We start from the raw sequence: 27,815 nt of genomic DNA, 5'->3' as shown, positions 1-27,815 counted from the left end.
TACAAAAAGGTAAAAAAATCACAACTACAAGCAAGGTGCGAAGAGCTATGAGAAAACTGAAGAAGGGGAGACCATTTCAACTTAAGGGGTAGAGAGAAGTGAATATGGGAATGTGGAGAGGAAAATCTTGGAAGAATTCATGAAAATGGTAGCATATGAGCTGGCCCTTGAAAGCTAGATAGACGAATCCAGAAACTAGTCTGAGAAAAGGGAACAGAGAAAAATAAAGCTAGAAAGACGAATTGAGGCAATTATGCTATTGTTTTTATACTTCATTCAGGGGCAACAGTGCCACTGACAGTTTTGGGGTTTTTTGGCTGCATTGGGTCTTTGTTGCTGCCTGCGGGCTTTTCTCTAGTTGCCGCTAGTGGGGGCTACTCTTTGTTGCAGTGCATGGGCTTCTCATTGCAGTGGCTTCTCTTGTTGCAGAGCACAGACTCCAGGCGCGTGGGCTTCAGTAGTTGTGGTACGCAGGGGCTACTCTTCATTGCAGTGCATGGGCTTCTCAATGTGGTGGCTTCTCTTGTTGCAGAGCACGGACTCCAGGCGTGCGGACTTCAGTAGTTGTGGCACGCAGGCTCAGTAGTTGTGGCTCACGGGCTCTAGAGTGCAGGCTCAGTAGCTGTGGCACATGGCATAGCTGCTCCGCGGCATGTAGGATCTTCCTAGACCAGGGCTCAAACCAGTGTCCCCTGCATTGGCAGGCGATTCTTAACCACTGTGCCACCATGTAAGTCCCCACTGACAGCTTTTAAACAGAAGGATAAAACCATCAGAGCTGAATTGTAAATATATTAAATTAGTAGGCGTTTTAGGATAAAACGGAGGAAGAAATGTGATGTGTTGCAAAAATGGCTACAAATTCTTCCTATCATTTTGTAATGTGACTTTGCAGTTTTTCTGATTAAGAGGCTCAGTCTATTTCTCCATCCTTGAATACAGGCTTGAATGGCAGCAAATGGGATCCAAGCAGAGACTTGGAAAACACATGTGTATTGGGGCTTGCCTACTCTTGCTGCACTTGGAACTCTGAGACTGCTATGTGAATGAGAGTGAGATAACCTGCTGGAGGATAAAAGGTTACATGCAGAAATGAGGTGCCCCAGCCAACAGGCTGCCAACTGCCAGACATGCGAGTGAGGCCATTCTAGATCAGCTGAGCAATCCCAGAATTGCCCAGCTGACTCTCAGAATTTTGAGCTAAATCAAATGGCCATTGTTTTAAGCCACTAAGTTTTGAAGTACTTTATTATGCAGCAAAAACTAACTGACACAGAGACAGAGGCCTGGGAAATCAGTTAGGGGATTACTGTAGTAGTCCAGTTGAGAGCAGGAGGGGCATGTCCTAGAGTGGGCGCAAAGGAAATTAAAGAGAAGAATTATTCAGGAGAGACTGCCAAGGTAAAATGAACAAGACGAGGCAACTTATCGGATGTAGTAGATGAGGAACATAAGAGCCAAAGATGATGATGCTCACACTAAGAGGGTGTCTCTGAGAGGGTGGTGGTACCATAAACAGAATCATGAAAACTAGATAAAAAGTAGATATAAGAGGAATTTTATTTTGGATATGTTAATCTAAAAGTAAACATTTTTACAGGCAATTAGAAACAAAGGTCAAGAACTTAAAATAGAGATTCAAACTTGAGAGATAGCTGGGATCATCTCTGCACAGGTAATAAATGAAGTCAGCAAGACTATTAGAGCAGAAGAGGCCACTTAAGAGTGCAGAGAAAGAAGAGCAGACTGAGACTAGATCCACAGAAGACATTCAGAGTTTAAAAGAAAAAGACAGTGAAAAAAAAACAGAAGTTAGAGATGCATGAGAACCTGAAAGAGTGAAATAAAACACTGCAAGAAGAGGAAGGGGATATATTATTAATAAAAATATTACAGAGAGTATATATAGGGGTGGGATAGGGAGGGTGGGAGGGGGACGCAAGAGGGAGGAGATATGGGGATATATGTATACCTGATTCACTTTGTTATAAAGCAGAAAGTAACACACCATTCATTGTAAAGCAATTATACTCCAATAAAGATGTTTAAAATATATATATATATATTACAGAGAAACCAAAAGGGAGAAAAACTAAAATATAAAAATGCACAGTCCTCACAGTAAAATATGAAGATTAACTATTTTGAATAAAGGACACCAAATTTAAAGTTCATACTCAGAATAACTTGGGTAAATTCCTGCTTGTGTTTGTTAACTACAAATGGCATAAACTCTAGTTAGGGATATAAAATCACATTAGCTCCCTGTCTTAGTCACCCTTCTGAAATAAGTGTTCCCAATAAAGAATAACTTTATGGAATAGCATATCTTCTAGCCTTCCACGATTTTCTGTAATGAAAATTAAGGCAGAAGGGAATAGTAATGATACGCTTTCCTCAGTCAGGTTTAGTAAGACGACCTTTTCATCATTAAAGAATAATTCCTTTACCTAAATATAGTTATTTATTAGGCAATTAGAACCCAAACAGACTTATAAATACAGTTAGTGATTACATTTTGTTTACTATATTTGTTTTTTTGGGTTGTTTATGTTCTTTTTTAAATTTTATTTTTGGCTGCGTTGGGTCTTCGTTGCTGCACATGGGCTTTCTCTAATTGCGGCGAGTGGGGGCTACTCTTCGTTGCGGTGCACGGGCTTCTCACTGCAGTGGCTCCTCTTGTTGCAGAGCACGGGTTCGAGGCACGCGGGCTTCAGTAGTTGTGGCACGCGGGCTCTAGAGCACAGGCTCAGTAGTTGTGGTGCATGGGCTTAGTTGCTCCGCAGCATGGACCAGGGCTGGAACCCATGTCCCGTGCATTGGCAGGCGGATTCTTAACCACTGCGCCACCGGGGAAGCCCCTACTATATTTGTTTTACTTTTTTTTTTTTTTTAAACGTTTGGCCGCGCCTCACAGCTTGCGGGACCTTAGTTCCCCGACCAGGGACCGAACCTGCACCCTTGGCAGTGAAAGTACGGAGTTCTAACCACTGGACCGCCAGGGAATTCCCTACATTTTGTTTAAATTAAGTGTCAAGTCATGCTAGTATACATTTAAAATAAAAATTAATTCATGGGGAGGTAATGTATCATAAAGGAAGGAATGCTAGACTTGGAGTTGGGAAGAAAACGCTTATAATACAGTACTGCTAACTATGTGTGACCCACAGAATAAAGGTTTGATCTCAATATTATCCTAGTCTAAAACTTTAAAAGCCTTTACCATAATCTGAAAAGAGGCTCCAACTCAATTGGCAAGGCATATAAGGTGATGCGTGCTGGAGCCCTAATTTTCCTTCCAACCTTGTCCACCACTATACTTCAATAATTATCTCCCTTTCCCTCCATCTTCATTCTGTCCTTCTCCATGGACTTTTTTTTTTTAAAATTTAACTCTAAAGACTGTACAGTGCTAATAAGTACTGTTTGAATGATTCTGCATTTACTCATAAATGACTTATTTCTGAAACAATATTAAATGTATTTCCAAAGGAGCTATTTGGAAACTTTATTGGCTTATTTGGGGGGGAAGAAAGGAGGTCTATGGATCTTGAGTTAGTAAATCTAATTGTAGTACTAATATATAGAATTTCTTCTCTTCCTTTTCTTCTCTGACTACACCCCTACCCAGTAACACAAAAGTCCATTTCAGACGTTCATAAATAGAACCTTGGTTCATCATCATTGGGATTCTGAATTGTAGTGACAATATCTATACATAAAATAGCTTGGGTTTTTAGTTTTATTTGCAGTCACTTCACATTCTAAATCCTGCCTTTTGATATTCATGAACTTGAACAAACCCCTCACGAGCGGAACAGTGAAAGGAAGATAGATATAACCACTGGTCTAAGCAGGTGTGTCAAGGTAGGGTGTTCACTTCATACTGTTCTATGTACACTTGGAAATTGTTTAGCCTGTGTAATGCCAGCTGAAGAGTCTTGTAACATATGATTCAATTCCAAATAGGGCATTGCTGTGACCTCAGATTTAAAGGAAACTCTGGTACAGTTTCTGTTAGTTTGTGTCTCTTATCCCAAAATGTATTTACCAAAAAGACACTGTCTCTTTAACAACTTCATTGTAGACTGTGGTTTTTACTACTTTGCTACTGAAAATAAATAACAGACTGACACTTAACCCATTTTGATTTTAAGAGTTGCCGTGATCCTAATACAGTGTCAGTAGTAAATTAGGTAATATAACAGTAGAGAAAATCATATACTGTAATTGTAAAGCCACAATTATAGAAACTGTCATGTTATGGCACTGTGATTTTTAAAGAAAAAATTGAGATGTTTCACAAAAAAACACTAGATACTAAATTTTATCTGCTGTTTATTACTGGGGTGAAAAGTCCAAATTAGTAAGAATAGTGGAAATATTCTAATTATGAAAATAAAACGTATCCTTATTTGTTTTAAATAGTGTCACTCTGTATTCATTTTTAACCCCATGTTTTTAAAAATTTTAACCACATGATCAAATACCTGAAGGTACTCATTGTAATATAAAAAATAATGTATTAGCTGTTAAAAATCTCATTTACATTGCTGTAGTTTTAAATTTTTCAAAGCACTTTTACATACATACCTCTTCTGAGCAGCTACCTGAGAACTGTATTACAAAGGAGAAAATAAAAATCTTAGAATTTCAAATAAGTCAAAGCCACTACAGTTCTTTTGGGGCAAGTTTCAAGATTAGCTTTGTTGTATGCTATATAAAATTAGAAGGCACTAATTTAAACAAAATGTAACTGCTAACTATATTTATAAGTCAGTTTGGGTCCTCACTGCCTAATAAATAATTTTTAAGTATCCTTATGTAAAGGAAATGATCTTTAATGATGAGGGAATAGGAACGTATATTGTATTTGGGGAGACAATATCATCTTCATATTGTTTGACTATAAAAACACGAGAAAGAGGTTAAAGGTTCTTTGTACTCACCCCCTTATGAAGTTAAATCCATGTGCACAAACCAAGAGGTTTCCATAGGCATCAACTTTCAAAAGATTTCCGTAGAGTGTATCAAAGACAAGTCCTCTATGTAAAAATGAAGACATCACCAATCATGCAAAGTAATAAAGGCAATAATCTAATGGAGTATTTACTCCATCACCACAAACCAACCCTCACCTTATTCAGGTTTTATGGCAGCTCAAGTATGTCCCCAAACAATATAACTCTAGAGGCTAAAGTGAGTGAATAAAATCTTAAAAACGAATCTCAGAACAACTAACAAATATTTACTCTGTCCAGATAAATAATCACAACTGTTTTATGTGAGAAATAAGAGCTTAATCAAACAAGGTGTAAACAATAGTTCCTCTTAATACAGCTGGTTCTATCCTAAAACAGAGTCTCTCTTAATTTCCTTGGACAACTGAGCTGCCTTATATTTCCCTCTGTCACATGTTGTATATGGGACAGATATGATGGCATCTCAAAATAAGCATCATCTTTCTCTTTTTTTAAAAGAGTTTTTTGGTGTGGACCAATTTTAAAGTCTTCTATTGAATTTGTGACATATTGCTTCTGTTTTATGTTTTGTTTTTTTGGCCACGAGGCATGTGGTATCTTAGCTCCCCGACCAGGGATCGAACCCACACCCCCTGCATTGGAAGGCGAAGTCCCAACCACTGGACCGCCAGGGAAGTCCTAGCATCATCTTTCTTAGTGTCAAATCTTTCTTATCAAATCCAGGAATGCAAACTGCCAAGAAGCCTCCTGATTACCAAGTTAAATATATTAGCAAAACATGTAACCGCTCTCCAATAGCATAAGAGAAGAGCATCTGCGATTACTGTCCATCAATTTTAATAATCCCTCTTCTTTCTCATAAATGGATCTTCTTTAATAACAATAAACTAAGTTCAAAGTTCAAGTCAGGAACACAAAATATATGGTGTACATGAAATGTTTCATGGTCATTTCAGAATCAACACTAACCAAAAACAAACAAAAAACCCCCAAAGAATCTTTTGATGTTTTGTTGGTTTTTTTGTTTGTTTGGGGGAAGTTTTTTGGTTGAGGATGCTTTTGGAATTATTAATTTTGGGGACAGAAGGAGGAGTCTTAATCCAAAAATAATCTTGAAATATTACCTGGTAGGGAATGTAGAATCATATGCAAAGCTGAGCAGCTCCTGAGGATAGCCAATAGAAACTAATCTCTCCACAGTAAGCTCAAAGCCAAGGGACTCATACTCCGGGGACTTGTACACTGCACAAAGAGGAGGTTCTCATTAAAAGAATAGCCACTTAAAATAGAAGGCAAATGAGCGAATTTCTACTTTCCCAATTCCTCTCTCCTCCTAAATCTGCCATTTTTCTTCGTTTCCTTCAAACTCCATGTTTTGTACCGCCCTGAGTAATCACAGAACTCAACTGTCAGTCTGTGGAAATAGGTCATATTATAGTAGGAGGAGCAGCAACAAAATGAATTATCAGGCATTTCAGAAGAGTTCCTTCATTCTTAGGAAACCTAATCCCCAAATTTTTTCCTCTTTATTCTTTCATGCCCACAATCTAAAGGCAGGTGGGATAATGTAATATGCACAGCTGTGATATTAACCATGAGAATATAATTAATATAAAACTAGACAGATCTATGTATGTTGAAGTCCTCACTGTTGTGCATGATTGGTGTAGGAATCCTTCAAAATTAGTTGTTTTTTCTTTTTTTAAAGACCAGTCTATTTTTAGAATTCCTATCTGGCTTAGTAGTTACTTTAAATTCCTTCTCCAATCAGCATGATTCCATTTGTTAGGATTTACTTGTTTTCTTTATCAGCCCTGACAATGTCATAGCCATCAAAATTGCATTTTGCAAATTATTAGTGCTAAAACAACCGTAAGAAGACATGTCTGAGATAGGAAAATCTGGATATGAATTGGGAATTAGACATTGAAGAATTATAACTCATTTTATTAGACCTGATTATGGAAGAATGAGTACGAGCAAGTATAATATATATAAAATATATATACCTCCTATCTGCCAAAGAAGAAAAATGAGTTTTTTACAGGTGAAATAAAATGGATTTTGGAATATAGGGGTTTCTCTCTAATATTATATGTCTGAAGTTTTCTACAATGAAAAATCTTTTCAGAATCATCATTGCAGTTTAGTATAAAGAAAATGCTCCTTTAAACACATTTCTTCCAAATGAAAGATGTAGGCAGGCAACCATCCATCAGTCTCTAGGGTGGGTAAGCCATATTAAAAATAAAAATACCTGCAATCTTGCTAAATGCCAAATGAGGATTAAAAAACACCCCCAAACATCCTATTCTTTTGTCTCATAATAATTAAACTATTATTATTATTATAGTTCTACCTATAATTAACATATATAGCCTATGGCTCAAACTGATTCTTCATTGCAATTAGTCTGCCTATCCAAGTTAGTGCTAATGTTTTAATGAGTATGATTCAACTTTCCCTTTCCAAAAACAATCCTTTAGAATATTTCTGGAAATACATAAAAGAAAACAGCAATAGTGGTTTCCTCCACAGAAGGGAACTGAGTGACTAAGAGATAGGGGAAGGAAGAAGACTTTCAGGTACCTTCTTCTGTACCTTTAAAACTTGTGACATATTAATGTATTATCTATTCTTTTTAATTGAAATTAAAAAAAAACAAGGTGAGATTTTAAAATCCTTTAATAAACATTTGTCATATTTATAAGCCTCAAAATTTTAAGGTCCTTTAGGAGATGCTTAAGTCTCATCTCACCAGAACAATGCCAAAAGAAGCTGTCATTTCGTCTGTGGTCTCAGGGGTAATAATAATTTAAGGCTAATGCTAACCCCGGCTAACATTTTCAAAACTGGCTATATTTTTCCCCTCCCATCAATTCCAACCCCATCCTCACCCATCCCTGCCCACAAAATTTTTTGAATCCTCAAGTGTGGAATTCTTAAATTTGAATGATGTACACTGTGGTAAAGCAAGTGCTGTATATTCATACATGCTAACAGAATAAGAGCTGGTGTATTATCATAAAACCAGGAAAGCACGGTATCCACTGATGTCAATTTGAATTATTTTGAGAGTATAAAAGAATATCTCACCCCACCCCGTGCTTCCACCTCAATTGAAAGTGAATTTCATTTTAACAAAATTTTCATAAAACAAAAATTACTTCTCAGTTCTAACAAAGCCCCACTTATGTCAAACAATATTTAATGGAACAAAATTCCAGTATAGCTCAGTAATTTGGATAATCCATTGACATTCATTCTCATAGGATTTGGCCCATATAAAATGTTTTCAATTATTAATTTTTCAGAAAGATAATTTGCTGGATATGCCTTAAGAATGGGAGACAGAAACAAAACTTAAACACCCTCCACCCAGGCTCGCCCCTAAATGAATAATTTTCCCTAGTTAGGGAAGTGATGGAGTAATAGTGATTAAAACCTATTTCTATGAGACAATTCAGATTGAAACCCAAATCAATTTACTCAGAATTTTGGGTGAAAAAAAATGTGTGAGGGCAGAGATCTCAATTCCCCATTTTGCCACCATAAAGAATAGAATAACAGAAAATAAAACACTATACTCTTGTCACATTGTGTTTATTCCAAGGCAGAACTTCCAAGTGTTCAACTGAGATGGCTTTCTAGAAATTCCACCTACAGAAATAAATACTTTAAATTTCCTTTTTCTCAATGAGTTTAGGGTGCTTCCAAAAAATACAGTGTTATTTTCCCCATTTGCTAACTTGAAGTTACACAGCATGTAGAAACATCAGCTGAAGCCAGAATTTCGGTCTCCCTGAGTCTCATCCAAAGCTTTCTGTGGTGGCATATAGTGCCACTGTTAAAAATGAATTTCTAGATTAAGTAGGCTATCAACATTTAAGCTTGGGTGTTGAAACACACTACTCTCCCTCCAATTTTTTCAACTAGTCCAAAAGAAACTGCTCTAATCACAGGTGGGAATGGATTTAGCAAAGAGAGTCCAAGTTCCACTCTGACAACACTATCTATTTCACTAAGCTCTATATTAATCAGTAAGACCTACAAGGTATTGACATTTTCTCATAAGGTTCCTGGATAATCATTTCAGTAACACGAACTCCCAGGTCATTAAATCAGCTGCTAGAGAACTGTACAGTACAACCAGGGCTGGAGAAGCAGAATTGCAGCTGCACAGAGCATGAATCTAGATGTTTTGTTCTAAATGTCCCTTGGGAAAAATCACAATTTGTTCTGACCTGGTGGTAAAAATGACAATTCCTGAACCCTACAAAGTACCATCATGTCTTAAATAAATAAACAGATAGATAGCAAAATTTCTTTTTTAATCAACCAGGCCCTTCAAAGCCGGCCTGGACATCTGTGGGGAATCATATATATCACCTCAGACTAGAGCTCTATATGCCCTCCACAGCTGCAAAGGCTCTAATTTCAGTTTGTCTGGCAAAACTGGCAAGTAAATGATGCATAGCTTCAAACTCAGTTCTCACAACTGACCCAAAACACTGCCAATAGCTTCAAGAGTAAACACAGCCTCACACATTCACTGCTTATTTCTCTTTCAAGAAGGTCCTCAGGCCTATTCTAATTTACCCAATATCCAAAGACAAAGGAAGAGGTTATTTTAAGGGCCAGAGTCCAAAAAAGAGGACTGCTTCAGGCACCAGGGCAGCACACAGTGTTCTCAGGTTACGTAACCAGACTATAAAGAGAACAACCAAAGCTTTGAAAGCTGAAGCTACTGAGAGCATTTAAAGATATTCTTTACTCCATAATCTGCGAGGGAAAAACAGTTCTTCAAAAAATATCAGCTGCATGTTGTGGGGGTGAAAGTTGTGGGCTGTTTTGAGTAGAATTTGTTCATACAAGATAGAATCTGGATTAGAGGAGACAGTCCCTTTAGGTGAGCTGAAAACTTTCTGCAGGGAAGTCTGGAATTCTCATGCACTTTTTACCTTTGCCACCAAGACACACTGTGTAGTAGTTTATAGATTTTAGACAAAGGAAGGGCAAACCTCTACAGAGGTTCCAGCCTAGCAGAATGCTGCTGCCAAAATGAGAACTCACATGAGGCAGATGCAGATGCAGAGTGTGTCACTCCAGTCTTGAAGGAGTTACACTGGCACTCCTGTTAAAAAACAAAACAAAGCAACAAAACAAAACAAAAACAAAAACTGGTTTTAAAACTGTTGTGATGGGCTGGAACAGAGAGATACCATTTGGAAATTGGTATTAATAGGAGTTACTGCCTCCTATTTAGAAGCCTCTGACCATCACTTAAATTCATCTAATTAGCCACAACAAAACAAGGGTATTGAAGATAAGCTTAAGTATTATACATTATTTAACTTTTCCAGTACCCTGAGCCTGGATTACAAGCCAAGTCTGATCCTGAATGTTAAGTCAAAAGACAAACAGAAAAATAAATTTCTTTTGTCTTAGTTTATTTTTTCTAGCACATTTCAGGTTTATATGATAGAAACTGAATGCAACTGGTAAACAGCGTTTAGAATTGAACTATAGTAAGTGAAACAGACTAATAAAGGATACAAGAATATACCAGAGCAGTCTCATCTTAAACTAAGTCTACCTGTACCTATCTACCTACTTTTCTACCCTTCTAACACCTAATTTTGTAATCTTGATAAAAATAAAAACCAACATCACCCTACTAAAAATCTAACCAGATGTCTACATATGAAATAGAGGGTAAAAATTTATTTTGATTCTGTGAGTGTATATTTGCCCTCAGTAAATGGAGTCATACTACTCTACTTTCATAAAGTTAAAGAAACTACCTAGTCTAGTAAGATAACTGACTTGAAGATACATAAATCCTTTCAAGATACTGATACTTTTTTTTTTTTTTTTTGCAGTACCTGGGCCTCTCACTGTGTGGCCTCTCCCGTTGCGGAGCACAGGCTCCGGACGCGCAGGCTCAGTGGCCATGGCTCACAGGCCCAGCCGCTCCACGGCATGTGGGATCCTCCTGGACTGGGGCACGAACCCGTGTCCCCTGCATTGGCAGGCGGACTCTCAACCACTGCACCACCAGGGAAGCCCAAGATATTGATACTTTTAAGATATGAATTGTGTTTAACTTTATAGGGAGTCATTTTTCCTCGAGACATTTAGGTTTTTGAAAACATATGGTTGGATTTCACCAACTTCTGGATTTTTTGTGAAAGGGAGATGGTACTAAATGGAAGAGCAAAAATGACTAAATACAATGTTGAAAATTTCTAAAAACATTACAACTAGGAGAAACCAGCACTACCAATCACACTTTGAAAAGCAAAAATCCAACCCAACCACTCAAGAATAGTTATTTGCTTTTATGCTATGAATGTGATCAACATCAGTGTTCTCTATTTATTTAGGCTAAGTGATCTTAGCTCTCTGAGACTGTAACTAGCAAAGATAATAATTCACATTTTCATTAAGGAAACTTTAAATTAAATCTTTCCATTCCCATATAAACAGACACCAGAGGACTTTTTCTACTTTTCACAACTATTTGAAAACCCCAATGCAATATCACAGACATAGTCAAAAATTTTCTCTCTAACATAAGAGATCATAAATGATCTAAAAAGAGATATTGAAAAATTCTAAAAACTACCTCAATTTTAATTTACCTAAAATACAAAAGCTAGATACCATTCAACACTTTCAGTAATATAAAATAAAACCAACTCCCACATGGCTAGACATGTAAATAAGTAAACAAGTAGAGTCTGAAAGACTGCCAGTCTCAATTTATTGCAAAAGTAAAATTAAATGGTAATTAAAAGATTTGTTTTAAAAATTACCAAGAGTATTAAAAGAATGTTTATTTTAAAATAAAATGAAAAAAATTACCTAACTCAAAATTTTCCCTCTGAGAACCTGTATGCTTACTAGGAATGTGTATTTCGGCTATTGTTTTCAACTTAAAATGCGGAAAACTGAAAATTATTGAAATAACTTTAAAAATCCTCTTTAACCAAAGAAGCTACTTGTAATTAAAAAAAAAAGAAATAGCTAGTATATAATTTTTCCACCAAATAAGAACAGATCATCACACTCAAATGCCTGTACTAAAGTTAGAATAATATAACAGACATTTGGATGCCTACTGTATACAGGTACTAGATGCTAAGAACAGAAAACAAAATAACTCATGGTCTTTGGCCTGAAGGAGCTCGTAGTGCGCTACAGGGATATACAATTAGATATTTATAATAAATTTTAGAAGATCCACAATACAATGTGACTAAGGAGGTACAGAGGGACAGAAACGGGGCCAATTAACCCAGCCCAGGAAGTCTTCTTAAAAAATATGCATGGGACTTACCTGGTGGCGCAGTGGCTAAGAATCTGCCTGCCAATGGAGGGGACATGGGTCCAAGCCCCGTTCCGAGAAGATCCCACATGCTGTGGAACAACTGAGCCCACGTGCCACAACTACTAAGCCTGCGCTCTAGAGTCCGCGAGCCACAACTACTGAGCCTGAGTGCCACAGCTACTGAAGCCTGCACACCTAGAGCCCGTGCTCTGCAACAAGAAGCCATGCAATGAGAAGCCCGCGCACTGCAATGAAGAGTAGCCCCTGCTCGCTGCAACTAGAGAAAGCCCTTGTGCAGCAACAAAGACCCAACATAGCCAAAAACAAAATTAATAATAAATCTATTAAAAAATATATATATATGTATCATTTACTCAGGATTATACGGATAATTCATTTTTATAACCAGCATCTCAAGGTACTATAACATTTACCAAACTTTCTGAAACTCAGATTCAGGTAATATGTTCCAAACACCTCTATCAGGGTCAGGCAAGTTAATTAATGTGAGAAATGGTCTAAGTGTTGGTACATGTCTTGGCCTAAAGGGGGAAGTAGCTGTCAGATGTAGCTGACTCCCCGGTGGGAATGAGAGCCGATTGTTGCCATTTATGTGATAACAACCAGCCCAGATTTTTATACTTGGAATCCCCCAATTTTTAACTACTGACTCAATTTAAAAAACCAACAAACTCTATTTGAGCCAAACTATGGGTCTGTGGTCTGAGGTGTGCCCATGGGCCACTGGTGTGCAACCTCTAGTGTATACTTGAGATTAGATACTTCCACATAAGTTCTCCATCTAACTGAAATGGTTTGACTGTCCTCTTCAAAGAGCCTTTTTTTTTTTTTTTTTTTTTTTTTTTGCTGTGCCGCACAGCTTGTGGGATCTTACTGATACTTCCCTGACCAACGATTGAACCCAAGCCCTCAGCAGTAAGAGCACGGAGTCCTAACCACTGGACTGCCAGGGAATTCCCCTCCTCAAAAAGTCTTAAAGAAATAGAATTTAAGTACTTAATGAATTGGAAATCCAGGTGGAAAAATCCATTCTTCAACAACCACAGAGTATCCTAGATAATGTTGTTCTATTCATCTCAAGGAAAAACTGAGGGGGTGGATAAAAAACATTTAGGAAATAAAGGAACCATTACGTAGTCACTTAATTTGGTCCCCTACCATAATGCGGTAACAATTATGCCATAACAATTATAATTATCTGAATCTGATTCTTTCATATGACTGTGAAAGCAAACAAATGTTCCCAGTGATTTAAAGAATCACAATCACCTCATGATCTGCCTAGGTAACCAACTATTAGAGTTCCCTGACCCAGCAGGTTTTATCCATTACGTTTAACCTAAATCTTCCCTACACAGCTTAACTCTATTATCATTTGTCTTGTTCTCAGTGGCCATTATCCCCATGGTAAAGCGAACATTCAGAGAATGTGTAAGCAGAAAAGAAATAATGAATCAAAGATAGCTCTTATGTTAGGACTATTTTGAAAACAAGTTTATCCATGTTGAAAATGGCATGGGATATTAAAACAAAAAAGATTCATTTTAGTAATTTTACTGATGCAACTAATATTACATGATATTTAATCACACAAAAAATCTGGCTTACATTTGAATGCTTTTATGCCTGGCAATGGAAAGCAAAGACCATAAACACTGGTGATGAATTATTTCTATCACTCACTGTGTAATATGGAGGACATGGAATTGGGTTTTATTAAGAAATCATTTAAATTTCCTAGTGATCTAGGAACAAGCCATATATTACTGCAATTCAGAGGATGAATCTAAAATCAGTGAAAACTCTACTGGGATACAGAAATGACATAAAAGAAATCAAAGCTTAGAAACTAAGTGTAGATAAATAAATAGGTTGCCTAAAAGTAATGTATAAACCTAACACAGGTAATATATAATACAAATATATATCTAAAAATAACAGCCTTGAGAGTATTTATCTCAACTAATACAAAGAACTTTAATCCACAAGAAGATAATACACTGGAGTATTATTTCTTTTTTAATTCTTCCCTAACATACAGAGACCACTTCAAAAGTATGTTCGGCTGGGGAAATTGTATTTCATTTCTTGAGGGAGGTAGTGTAAGAAATTCTTAAGTTTAAGGAAAAGCAGTAAGAGGAGCTAAAATAAAGATTATATTCTCAAATGGAAATGAAAAGACTAAAAAAAGAACTTTAAATTTAAGCGCCCTTTTAAAAATAAAATAACTTTGTTGGTATTTGGTCAGTTTTCCCCATCTGATTTTTAAATTTAACTTTATTAAGGATTTTTTTAATCATACACAAAAGTAGATAGAATATTAAATGAGCTACTTTAAACCCATTAACAATTACCACTATTTTGGATTCTTGTTTCCTCTATCATCGCTAATTTATTCTTTTCCAATTGAGTAATTTTATCAGATGAAAAAGTTTTTAAACTGATCTATAACAGAATATTTAAATAGCACGCAAGTATCATATATATGCACCTACAGAATTATTTCATTACCTAGATCAGGTGATCCTTTAATTAAACTGCTTAAAAATCCTTCCCATTTAGAGGCCAATGTAATGCCAGAACAGACTTTTTATCAGCAATAAGTTATAATAAAAGCCTTCCAAATTAAGGATTGCTCAGAAATATTTTAACTATACTATGGCTATCAATTTTATAGTCTTGATGAGAAAACCAGTTCTACCAAAAGCACTGATCTTTTGGTATTATAGTACTGGCTTAGTACTACCATGCATTAAAACTCTTAGGAGGGACTTCCCTGGTGGTCCAGTGGTTAAGAATCTGCCTGCCAGTGGAGGGGACATGGGTTTGATCCCTGATCTGGGAAGATCCCACATGCAGCAGAGCAACTAAGCCTGTGCGCCACAACTACTGAGCCTGCGCTCTAGAGCCCATGAGCCAAGACTACTGAGCCCGCTGCCACAAATACTGAAGCCTGCGCTCCTAGAGCCCGTGCTCCGCAATAAGAGAAGCCCGTGCACCAAAACAAAGAGAAGCCTGGCTCGCCGCAATTACAGAAAGCCTGCGGCGCTCCCTGCAACCAAAAAAAAAAAAAAAAAAAAAAACTCTTAGGAAATCAGAGTTAACACATAGGCTGATATGTTGGGCTAAAGAAAATAGAAGTGTAAACATGTGAGAAAATTTTTATATTAGGGATGCCATCAAAAATAGCTCAGTTAAAAAAAGGATAGCTTTGTTCAGTTAAAGAAACAAACTAATAAAGAAGTATTTCTACCTAAGGATCAATGAATCTATTCCTAAGTAAGTTCTCTCTAAAAGACAACTACCCCAAAACAACAGAAAAATAAACCAAAAACCTCCAAAACAAAACAAAACAAAACAATCTTGAAGTTAAAACAATCAAATTGTATTATGCCTTTTATTTTTTCCCCACCCTCTCCCCAAATAACACCTTTTAAAAGCAAATGTAATAAAATTTACCATCCAAGTGAGCCTTCTCCCATTCAAAACAATCACTCCCGAGGTAATATATATTGATACTTATTCCAGTAATGCAATCATTACTCAAAACATATCTGAAATTCTTCTTTCAAAATTACTTTCAGAGTCAAGAGCACATTGTTCTAGATATATATCCTCCCTGGTGGCACATTTTCATCAACAGATGATGAATTTAATGTAAGGTGTAGGGGGCAGTTATTGAGAGCAACCAGCAACTAAGAGGGGAATTTGAGACGGGTTAAAAAACAGGTGTGACTACTAGAAGTAATGAAGCAGGTTTTCTTGTGGGTTTATAAACTGGCTGTGGAAACAGTTCCAAAGGAATTCCTAAAATTCTAAGAAATGACAGAGGTATTGCAGTAAGTTTTCCCTAATAAGGTGACTTTATGAAGGATAATATCTATTTAGCAGCGTATTTTCTTATAGGCTTTCTTTTATAAAATTACTCTTTTGACCCATTTTATATGTGTTTAATTTTGCAAGGCACCTCAAATCTCTTTTGAGGATTTACATAAAAGTAAACTTTATTGCTTTATAGGTAGCAAACCTTCCAGCTATGTAAACCCATTCAACCATAGGCCTGTGAAGTTCAGCTTATTCTAACTGGATCCTTGATACAAATCACTGATTGGACTCTAATACTAATTATCACTTTTCATCTTCACAATTCTCTTTTATGGGTTGAGTCCTCATAATATATTCTAATTAGATTTTTATTTTGCTTAGTTTTATGAGGCTGTTTTCCAATTTACTTTTATTGATAATTTTATCAACCACCATCCTTGTTTTTTTCTTTTATGGAAAGGGATTATCTCTTTTTGAAAAGGTTTCCCCCCCTTTCATCTGTTACCCTAGTTTCTCTGTTCACTCAGCTTATCCTCTTATTCTACTGTTTCAGAAAAACAAAAAAACCCGTTCAAAAGTTCTTTTAAGAAAAAAGATCACTAAGGGGGGATAATGAATGCATTTCACTTACTGAACTACATCTATTTTTATATTCCTTTAATCTTCAACTGTGAACATTTAGATCCATTCACAAACTGATAAACCCCTCAAGAATACGTCAGAGGACACACAGGTTAATAACTTTCACTGACTTGAATGCAATCATTCACTAACACAAAAACCTCCTGCACATAGACAATCTGTTTGGAGGGCTGTGGAGTACGGTAATGTGCAAGTTCTACATTTTCCAAGTTATGAGAAGGATGCTGTGACTACTATCTCATGACCTAGGACAATGGGAATTTCTCTGGCCTTTTTTATTATCTTCCTTTTGGTTATCTTCCTTGGTTTGTACAAAAAACTTTTCAGGAAATGCATTCCTTTAAGAGACTCTGTTGTCACACTAAGAACTTCAAACATCCATCCAGTTTATACACTATCCACAGTAAGTTCAATTCAACTGATGTTCCATATTAATTTAATTAATCACTATTGCAAGGAGCTCATCTTTCTTTAAGGAGAGATGTTGAAGCAGAGACATAGAAGTTTACATTGTCATATGTTTCATTTTTTAAAAAAGTGTTCTTGGGACTTCCCTGGTGGCGCAGTGTTTGGGAATCCACCTGCCAATACAGGAGACACAGGTTTGAGCCCTGGTCTGGGAAGATCCCACATGCCATGGAGCAATTAAGCCAGTGAGCCACAACTACTGCGCTCTAGAGCCCGTGAGCCAAAACTACTGAGCCCTCGTGCCACAACTACTGAGCCCTCATGCCACAACTACTGAAGCCCGCGTGCCTAGAGCCCATGCTCCGCAACAAGAGAAGCAGCCACCTCAGTGAGAAGCCCACGTACCACAACGAAGAGTAGCCCCCGCTCACCGCAACTAGAAAAAGCCCGTATGCAGCAATGAAGACCCAACGCAGCCAAAATTAAATAAATAAATAAAAATTTAAAAATAATAATAAAGAAATAAAAAAAATAAGTGTTCTCTCTGCATATATGGTCAAATGATTTTTGACAAGAATGTCTAGTCTATTCAGCAAGGAAAGAGCAACCTTTTCAACGGTGCTGAGCAAACTAGATGTCCACATGTGAAAGAATGAAGTTAGACCCTTACCTTATAACCACACACAAAAATTAACTCAAAATGGATCAAAGATCTAAATATTAAGAGCTAAAAACATAAAACACTTAGAACATTTTCATTATATTGGATTTACCAATATAATGAAATATTTCATTACATTTCAATGTATTTCATTATATTTCATCACGTTGGATTTGGCAATGACCTCTTAGATGTGAAATCAGCAAAAGCACAGGCAACAGAAGAAAAAATAGACAAATTAGACTTCATCAAAATTAAAAACTTTTCTGCTTCAAAAGACACTATCAAGAGAGTGAAAAAACAATACACAGAATGAGAGACAATATTTGTAAATCATATACCTGAAAAGGGATTAACATCTATAATATTTAAAGAGCTCCCGCAACTCAACAACTACAACAAAACAAACAACCCATTTAAAAACTGGAAAAAGGACTTTAAATAGATATTTCTCCAAATAAGATATACAAATGGCTAATAAGCACATGAAAGATGCTCAACATCACCGCCAATAGGGAAATGTAAATCAAAAACCACAATGAGATACCACTTCACACCCATTAGGAAGACTATTATCAAAACAACAACAAAAACCTGAAAATAACAAGTGTTGGCCAGGATGTGGAGAAATTGGAACCCTCTTGCATGGCTGATGGGACTGTAAAATGGTGCAGCCACTGTGGAAAACAGTGTGGCAGTCCCTCAAAAAGTTAAACATAGAATTACCATGTGATCCAGCAATTCCATTCCAGGGTATAGACCTAGAAAAACTGAAAGCAAGGACTTAAGCAGACACTTGTACACCAATGTTCAAAGCAGCATTAGTCACAGTGGCCAAAAGGTGGAAGCATCCAAAGTATCCACTGACAGATGATGGATAAACAAAATGTGGTACATAAATATAATGGAATATTATTCAGCCTTAGAAAGGAATGAAATTCTGAGATATGCTACAACATGGATGAAATTTGAAAACACTATGACAAGAGATATAAGCCAGACATAAAAAGACAAATATTCTACGACTCTACTATTTATATGAAATATACAGAATAGGTAAATTCACAGAGACAGAAAGTATACTACAGGTTATAGGGACTGAAGGGAAGAGGAAATGGGGAGTTATTGCTTAATGGGTACAGAGTTTCTGTTTGGGATGATGAAAAAGTTCTGGAAATGGATAGTGGTGAAGGTTGCACAACACTGTGGATGTATGTAATGTCACTCAATTATACGCTTAAAAATGAAGAAATAGTAAATTTTACGTTATGAATATTTTACCACAAAAAAAAAAGGGAAGAAAAAAAGTGCTCTACCTCATTTGAGATGTCTTCAGTGACAGTACACCAATACTATATAATACTTGTTACTTTGTTTTTCCTCACCCCTTTAAATGCCCCTAATGCCAATAAGTTTGGTAGGAATATACAATTGCTGACAGAAACATGATCTGAGTGCTCTGGACTTTAGTCCAAGTAAATACATCATGCAAAAAAATGTTCATTTAAATGTCAAGTGAATTGAGTCAATTCCAGTTAACAACAAAACAAGATCAGAGTGCATCTACTATGCCTGAGAGGACAGGATGAGAGATCAAAAGTCCTGAGATGCTTCTGCTAGTAGCAGATTTACCAAACCCAAGGACTAGTTTCTCTTCATTTCTTCCTTGATACTCCTAATAGCTTTATTCTATCTTCTCTCCCCACTTTAGGCTTGTTAATGCGAAGTGCTTAGCTTTGGCATAATTAAATTTTATCCCCAGCGGCTAATGACATGGCCTAGAAAGGAGAGGAGGACAGAAAAATTCAAAAGGAGTCTAAAATATATTTTCAATCCTTCCCAAGATTTTTTAATTGAAAAAAAGCATAATTTTATAATTCTAAAAATACAGTATTTATACAGTACTCTTAAGGCTTAAGATTGCTTCTAAAAATTAAAGAAAGAAAAATTGTGTAAAACTATAGCAGTCCCCCTTTATCTTTGGTGAATTCGTTCCAAGAGCCCCAGTGGATACCTGAAACCGTAGACAGTACCAAACCTTACATATACTATGTTTTTTCCTATACGTACATACCTCTGATAAAGCTTAATTTGTAAATTAGGCACAGTAAGAGATGAACAATAATAACTAATAATAAAATAGAACAATTATAACAATATACTGTAATAAAAGTTATGCACACTCTCTCTCTCAAAATATCTTATTGTACATATTTAATGCCTTTTCCATCTTAACTAAGTACTCATCACACAAACGGTGGCCAAACTTTTGTAGTTTGAGGTGACAGCATAACTAGCACGAGTTTCTATTTCCTTCTTCACAATTTCGCGAATATTCATTCTTACTGTAGATTTTAGTAACCTCAGCATGATTGTTTTCTTTCCTTACGAAGTTGAGAACTTTCACTTTTTCACTCAAAGGAAGCATTTAAAGGCTTCTCTTCAGCAAATATGAATTGCCAGCATCACTACTCTTGCTCTTTGGGGCCATTATTAAAAAAAAAATGAAGGTCACTTGAACACAAGCACTGTGATATCAGGACAGTTGATCTAATAACTGAGAGGGCTATTAGATGACTAACAGGGAGGATACACGGGACAAAGGGATGATTCACATTCTGGGTGGGATGGAGCAGGAAGGTACGAGATTCCATCGTGCTACTCAGAGCAGCGTACAATTTAAAATTTATGAATTGCTTATTTCTGGAATATTCCATTAAAAAAAAAATTTTCTGACCACAGTTGACTGTGGGTCAATGAAACCATGGAAAGTGAAACTGTAGGTAAGAGGTGACTACTGTATCTGCAGTCTAAGAATGAGGATTACATTTAAATAGATGCAAGAGCAAGATGGATTTCGCCCTAGGGAGAATTCCTATTTTGGGAACAAAATGAAGGATGATCTTTCATGCTTATGAGTTTTTTTCTCTTATTAAGTTCTCATCTAGAGGTAAGTAAATAATTTCTATACTTCTGATAGCTGGGAGCAGCATGAGAAATGGAAACTGACCTGGGTTTAAATTTTAGCTATGAGTCTTAAGCCAATGTACAAGCTACATACAGGTCATTTTACCTGTTGACTTGGTGGCCTTATTTGTAAAACTGAGCTAATAATCCCTACTTCAGAGGGTTGATATGAGGATTAAAAGGTACACTGTACATAAAGTACATTTTCTAGCTCATAATAATACATGCTTAATAAATGTTTATTCTCTTCCTCCTGACAATTTTTCAGAAAAGATGAGGGAGACTAGACACTGCCCATGGCATCCGCTATTTCTGAAATGGTAACAGAAATAAGGAACTTATTGCTGGACTTAAATGGCTCAGAACCTGAAGGTGTTGAAGCTGGTAAAATATTGGAATGTGTCTCTTTGGGATCTTTGAGCCAAAGAGGGAAACAAACAAACAAAAAAACACCAGACTTCTTAATTGAAAAAAGAAAAATCAAGATGATTTTCTAAATGAACCAAGTTAGAAATAGTAATACATTTTCATAATCCTAAACCAAGAGTCACTCTGTATTTGTGAAGGGCATTAAGTAAATATTAACAAATCTGCCCCCCACCCAAAAATGCTGTACTACTCTCCCTTGGGGTAAAAACTTCCGAAAACTTAACAATTCTACATATATAATTTTGATGTTAATTCCATGGAACTTACTGCATGTTTAAGTCTTTCATGCAATTGCAAAGGTCAACTTGTTCTTTCCACTTAAAAGAGTCTTATTGTTGCAAAAAAGCAAGTAACTCCCCTTGCATTTATTAGAAGCATATCAGTGATATCTTCGTCATAAGTAAAAAATTTTTTTTTTTTTTTTTTTTTTGCAGTACGCGGGCCTCTCACTGTTGTGGTCTCTCCCGTTGCGGAGCACAGGCTCCGGACGCGCAGGCTCAGCGGCCACGGCTCACGGGCCCAGCCGCTCCGTGGCATGGGGGATCTTCCTGCACCAGGACACGAACCCGTGTCCCCTGCATCGGCAGACTCTCAACCACTGCGCCACCAGGGAAGCCCCAAGTAAAAATTTTTAACTTAAGTAAGGATCCTTTCTCAGAAATCTATTCCTTCAGCATGATCCTGCTAAGAAATAACCCTTCACTGAAAACACTGCTTAATTTCTACGGAAACATAATCTGATGCCAAATACCTTGTCATTAAAAATTTACTCAGAAAAGAACTTTAACTTTCTGTTATGTTTGTGATCATTTGCAATACTTAAGAAGAAGATTCAAAAGAATGATTAAATATTCCACTGCCATCTGTTTAGCACTCCAGGTTTTCCCACAAGATATAGGAGTACAAAACAAATGAGTTTAATATTGACACTTTTCTCCTTAGAGTTTCCCTTATGCTCAAGTTCAGTATATTAATATTTTGGTATCACCAGTCAGAGCAAGAAAACTACTTTCATTGCATTTATCATTTTATATACATTATTCCATTCAAAATTTATACCAATAGTTTATCCCTATACTCACTCCTTCCTTCATTTTGGATTAAATGAAGGAACTGAGATTCAGGCAGGCTAAGTAACATGCTGGTGGCCAAGAGCTAGTAAAAGGTAGAGCTGGGATCCAAACCCAAGTCTATCACACTCTGAGGTTTCTTCTTCTTCTCCAACCACATAGCCTCTAAGGTAAAGATGAAGAACAAGACTGGGCCTAAACTCAGAGTGTTATGGGACTTATCCCTCAAAACAGAAAGAGGGTTATTCTGGCTTTTTTTTTTAAATCACTTTTTTTATACCCAGATTACTCTCACTTAACAGCTATTGACTAGCATTTTGCTTGTTAAAGAAACCACATTTTGTAGATTAGCAGTCTGTCAGAAAGTGATGATCTGTAACTGTGAGGAGGTGATGTAAGTACATTATGTCACTCATTTCATCACAAAAGATTTTCTCATTTGAAACCTCAGCAATAAATTTCTGGGTATAATATTATAAAACTAAGTAACAGAATACTAAGAGTAATGGAAACCACAGGTCTTTTTATGCCTATACGCCACTTGAAAAATGAACAAGCACTAAACCTTAAAAACTCCAATCCTCCTTTTGTTTTCTATTTTCACTCTTCTGTCCACTCTTAGTAACAACAAATTCAGCAACATAACATTTTTAGGAGTCCTCTATGCAAACAAAATCAAAGAAACAAAATTCACAAATAGTATAGATTGGTCCCTTCATTCTCTGGAGAGGGAGTAACTGGGTTAAAAACAACTTTCTTGCTCTCTGACAAGTCCAAAGACCTAATCTTAGGTTGACTATCAAGATCTTTTTTGGCTTGATTTGTCCTGGAGAATGCACTTACAAGTCTGATCCATCTGTCTGTCCCACTTAAGCACAAAAAGGCTAAAGATCACTCTCAGAAAAAGACCACAAACAAATTCTGAGGTCTAGAAAGACCTACACTAGGGCAACTTAATAAAATAGGAAACCAGAGCACTCAACAGGTCTAATTAAGAGGAAGAGAAGCCAAGGGAAAAGAAGAACACTTATCTGTAGAGGAAGCCAAAAATGCAAAGGACCAGTTTCTGATATACATCATGTGGAAAGAATGTTGATAAAGTAATTGGGGTGAGAGAGGAATTATAAATAGGCCTAATAAGTACTTTTTATATAAAACATAGTCCACCATTAGTCAGTGGCAAAGCTAATATACAAGACTAAGTATGACCTAGATTCTAAACATTGACTTTCATATATAAACTAATCTGTACTTAGTAGAAAAACTGGTTAGACCATAATTAACGTACATAATCCCATTAGAGAAATAAAGTGTTAATCTACAGTATTACAGACATGGAGCTAAATAAATACCAATACTGGCATTAATTCTCTAGGCAGATTTCAGGATTAAAACTGATTTAGGTCCAAAAGTTTTTTGTTTAGGAGTTTTAATTTTTATTTTATATAAAAATGTCAATCTTACATAGATATCCTGCAAATAAACTAATAAAAACAAAAATGTATAGCTTGCTTTAATTATAGGGATAGCTGATGATAAAGGGATCATCTCTAAAAAACTGTTTGGGCTATGAGGCTGACATTCAGATCAGATGAAGATAATGTGGTTCCCATCAGAATGGATTTGATACTGAACACTGTGATTCATTTCATTTAGGGGAATAAATGTACCAAACTGTAAGCAAAATCATAAAATTTTAAAAAATTAAGGCCATCAATTTCTCTTTTAATAAACTAAACAAACAAACAAAAATCACCACAACTTAACTTCATTCTACCAAAGGTCCATATAATTTACTTTTGGAAAATTACAAGTTTGGAATAATTATATACATACAGCTTAACATTCTTATAGAGTCCATGTATGTATTCCTCAATTATCTTCTTCCTTCTTCCTTATTTATTAGTGACAAATCAAAGTTTTAAATGATTATTCATCACTAATTCTATCAACCCCAACATCTGACATGAATAACATGAGAATTATTCAAAGCCAATTTTCTTACCTATCAATATGAATTAAAGGCAAAAAATCAGAGCTAACCCAAACCATGACACCCCTCCTCCCAAAGGAGGTCTCCTGTGGCCATTTTCTAGACCAAAAACAGAACTGTTTCCTTATGAAAATAGCGTAAGTCTCCACAATTAGACCCCATACCCAAACACTTTCCATGAAAAAGACATGTATATTTCAAACATTTGTAAACAGGGGAAAAGAAACTTTGAGAAAACCTATGTAACTGTTTTCTGAGAAGAAATTTAGGCAAAGTTTACAGCATGATAAGGTAGGCCCTGAGCCAATAACCACCCTCTCTCACTGAATGTACCGTTCCAAAACATGACTGCCATTTGAGATGTGATGTCCTATCCAGACACTTCAGAAGCATCAATCCTAGCCTTACTATCAATTTCACTACATTCTAACTCTGAAAACTAGTAATCCATCTATGCTGTAAATGATAACTCTGTATCACTCAAAATGTCGTTTACCAGAATAGCCAATTCACAGATTATGCTAATAGCAATTTTATAGCATATCTAATAATTTCATTTCATATAAAATGAACATTTATTGGCTTGTTCCTTCCCCCAATAAAGAAAAGCAAATGGTTATTGAACGTCTTCTCTAGTTAGGAATAGTATACACGAGGGTACCTATTTATTGTAACTGCTACTATTTATTAAGCCCTTAATATACACTGAAATTATACTGAAAAAAAGTCTAAAACAACCAATTCCCTAATCCTCCGAACTCTAAAGTCAAAATATACAGGGGGAAAAAAATTGAAAGAAAGTGCATTGTGCCACATTTCATTCTGCACAAAGAATCAACATTTTCCAGTAACACCTGAAGCAAGAAAGTAGGCCAACAACACAAAAAATGTTAATGGTGCTACGAGTTAGAATACAGAAGCAAGGGCTTCCCTGGTGGCGCAGTGGTTGGGAGTCCGTCTACCGATGCAGGGGACATGGGTTCGAGCCCCGGTCCAGGAAGATCCCCCATGCCGCGGAGCGGCTAGGCCCGTGAGCCATGGCCGTTGAGCCTGCGCGTCTGGAGCCTGTGCTCCGCAAAGGGAGAGGCCACAACAGTGAGAGGCCCGCGTACCGCAAAAATAAATAATAATAATAAAAATTAAATCTTCCTCATTCTCATGCACTCACTGAAACCAAAAGGTGGTTCTTTGGGGGAGGACTGATAACACAGATAAACCTCTGGCTAGATTGATAAAGGAAAAAAAAAAAGGCATAAATTACCAGTATCAGGAATGAAAATAGGAACATTACTACAGATCCTACAGACATCAAAAGAATAATAAAAAAATAATTTGATGCCAATATATTTTGAACTTAGATGAAATGGCACAAATTATCAAAATTAATCCAAGAAGAAATAGAAACTTGCCCTATATCTATGTTTAAAAGTTGAATGTATAATTTGAAACCTTCCCACAAAAAGATAACTCCAGGCCTACATGGTTTCACTCCTATCAAATATTTAAGGAAAAAATAATACCAATCCTACCCAAGCTTTCCAAAAATAAGAAAATGAAATGGGGGAATTCCCTGGCAGACCAGTGGTTAGGCCTCTGTGCTCTTACTGAGGAGGGCCCAGGTTCAATCCCTGGTTGGAGAACTAAAATCCCACAAGCTGCGAGGCACCGCCAAAATACAAACAAACAAACAAAAAAAGAAAAGAAAAAGGGAAAGCGAAATGGTTTCCAACTCAGTATATGAGGTCAGCATTACCCTAAAGCCAAAATTAGACAGACATTACAAGAAAACTATCAACTAATACCCCTCATGAACAGAATGCAAAAATCCTCAACAAAATATTGGCAAATCAAATTTGCCAATAAAAAAATAAATAAAAGGTACATGACCAAGAGGGATTTATTCCAGGAACGCAAAATTGGTTTAACATTCAGAAATCAATCAATGCCATTCACCCTTTTAACAGACTAAAAAAGAAAAACCATATGATCATCTCAATTGAGGCAGAAAAATATTTGATGAAATTTAGCACCCAATTCATGTAAAAAAAAAAAAAAAAACTCTCAGACAACTAAGAATAAAGGGGAACTTCCTCAACCTAACAAAAATCATCTACAAAAAACCTGCAACCAACATCATACTTAATAGTGAAAACTAAACATTCTCTCTTTAAGATCAAGAACACCCAAGGAGGTCAATTCTCAACACCTCTATTCAACATGGTACTATGGTTTTAGTCGGTGCAATGAAGCCAAAATTTTTTAAATAAGATATATATAGACACGAAAGGAAAAAGTAAATTATTTGCAGATCATATGATCATATATGTAGATAATTCTAAGGAATCTACAAAAGAGCTCCTAGAACTATTGAATAATAAGCAAATCAAGCAAGTCACAGGACACAAAAATAAGCTGCATTTCCAAATGCAAATGACAAAAAAAACAGAAAATGAAATTTAAAACACCATTTACAACTACATAAAAATATGAAATACTTAACAAATGAATGTGACAAAATATGTATAAGACCTTTACACCAAAAATCACAAAAAAATTGCTAAAAGGTAAGAAAGAAGATTAGGTAAATGGAATGATGTATTAATGTTCATGGACTGGAAGATTCTATGTAGTTAAGATGTCAATTTTCCACAAATGGAACAAGGGATCAAGACAATCCTAATCAAGATCCCACCAGGCTTTTCTGAAAAAGTGATAAGCTTATTCTAAAATTTATACAGTAATGTGAAGGACCTAGAATATCAAAACCATTCGAGAAAAGAATAAAGTTAGAGGACTTAACACTACCTGACTTCAAGACTAACTATAGGGCTTCCCTCGTGGCGCAGTGGTTGAGAGTCCGCCTGCCGATGCAGGGGACATGGGTTCATGCCCCGGTCCGGGAAGATCCCACATGCCACAGAGCGGCTGGGCCCGTGAGCCATGGCCGCTGAGCCTGCGTGTCCGGAGCCTGTGCTCCTCAACGGGAGAGGCCACAACAGTGAGAGGCCCGCGTACCGCAAAAAAAAAAAAAAAGACTAACTATAAAACCTACAATAATCAATCAAGACCATGTGATAGGCACTTAAGACCAATGGAATAGAATGTCAATAGACATACCAACATATATTGGTCAATATATTCAGAAGGTATATATCTGACAAAGGACCAGTATTCAGAACATATAAAGAACTTCTATAGCTTGAAAATAAAAAGACAACCCAATTAAGCCATGCGCATTTGAATAGGCACTTCACAAAAGAAATACAAATAGCCAATAAGTACGTGAAGATTTTCAACATCACTAGTTAACAGAGAAATACGAAGTAAAATCACAGTGAAATAATACTATATATTCACTATAGTGGCTAAATTCAAAGGACTGACAATGTCAAGTGTAAACAAGGAGTGAAGCAACTAGAAATCGCATGTTTGCTGAGTAGAAATTTAAAACGGTATCACTACTTTGAAAAACCATTTGTCAGTT

At 36.3% G+C, this 27,815-nt stretch overlaps 1 protein-coding gene across 5 annotated transcripts in view; it reads right to left on the bottom strand.

Moving 5' to 3' along the window:
• Positions 1–27,815, bottom strand: part of NT5C2 (5'-nucleotidase, cytosolic II) — a 103,498-nt gene that overhangs the window by 13,056 nt on the left and 62,627 nt on the right. For 3 of the 5 annotated variants that reach the window (XM_019939916.3, XM_073794002.1, XM_073794001.1), the window contains 3 exons: positions 6,107–6,224; positions 4,950–5,045; positions 4,594–4,617 (listed from right to left, as the gene is read on the bottom strand). In XM_019939916.3, the coding sequence (XP_019795475.1) occupies positions 4,594–4,617; positions 4,950–5,045; positions 6,107–6,224 (238 nt within the window). Of the gene's footprint in view, positions 1–4,593; positions 4,618–4,949; positions 5,046–6,106; positions 6,225–10,055; positions 10,114–27,815 lie in introns of those variants that run through there. The other 2 variants (XM_073794004.1, XM_019939919.3) reach the window with 2 other exon arrangements.

Source organism: Tursiops truncatus, chromosome 16 (assembly GCF_011762595.2).
Source record: "Tursiops truncatus isolate mTurTru1 chromosome 16, mTurTru1.mat.Y, whole genome shotgun sequence".
Lineage (NCBI taxonomy): Eukaryota > Metazoa > Chordata > Mammalia > Artiodactyla > Delphinidae > Tursiops > Tursiops truncatus.
Note: the sequence above shows the minus strand (reverse complement) of the source record. Positions and strands in the feature narration are given on the sequence as shown.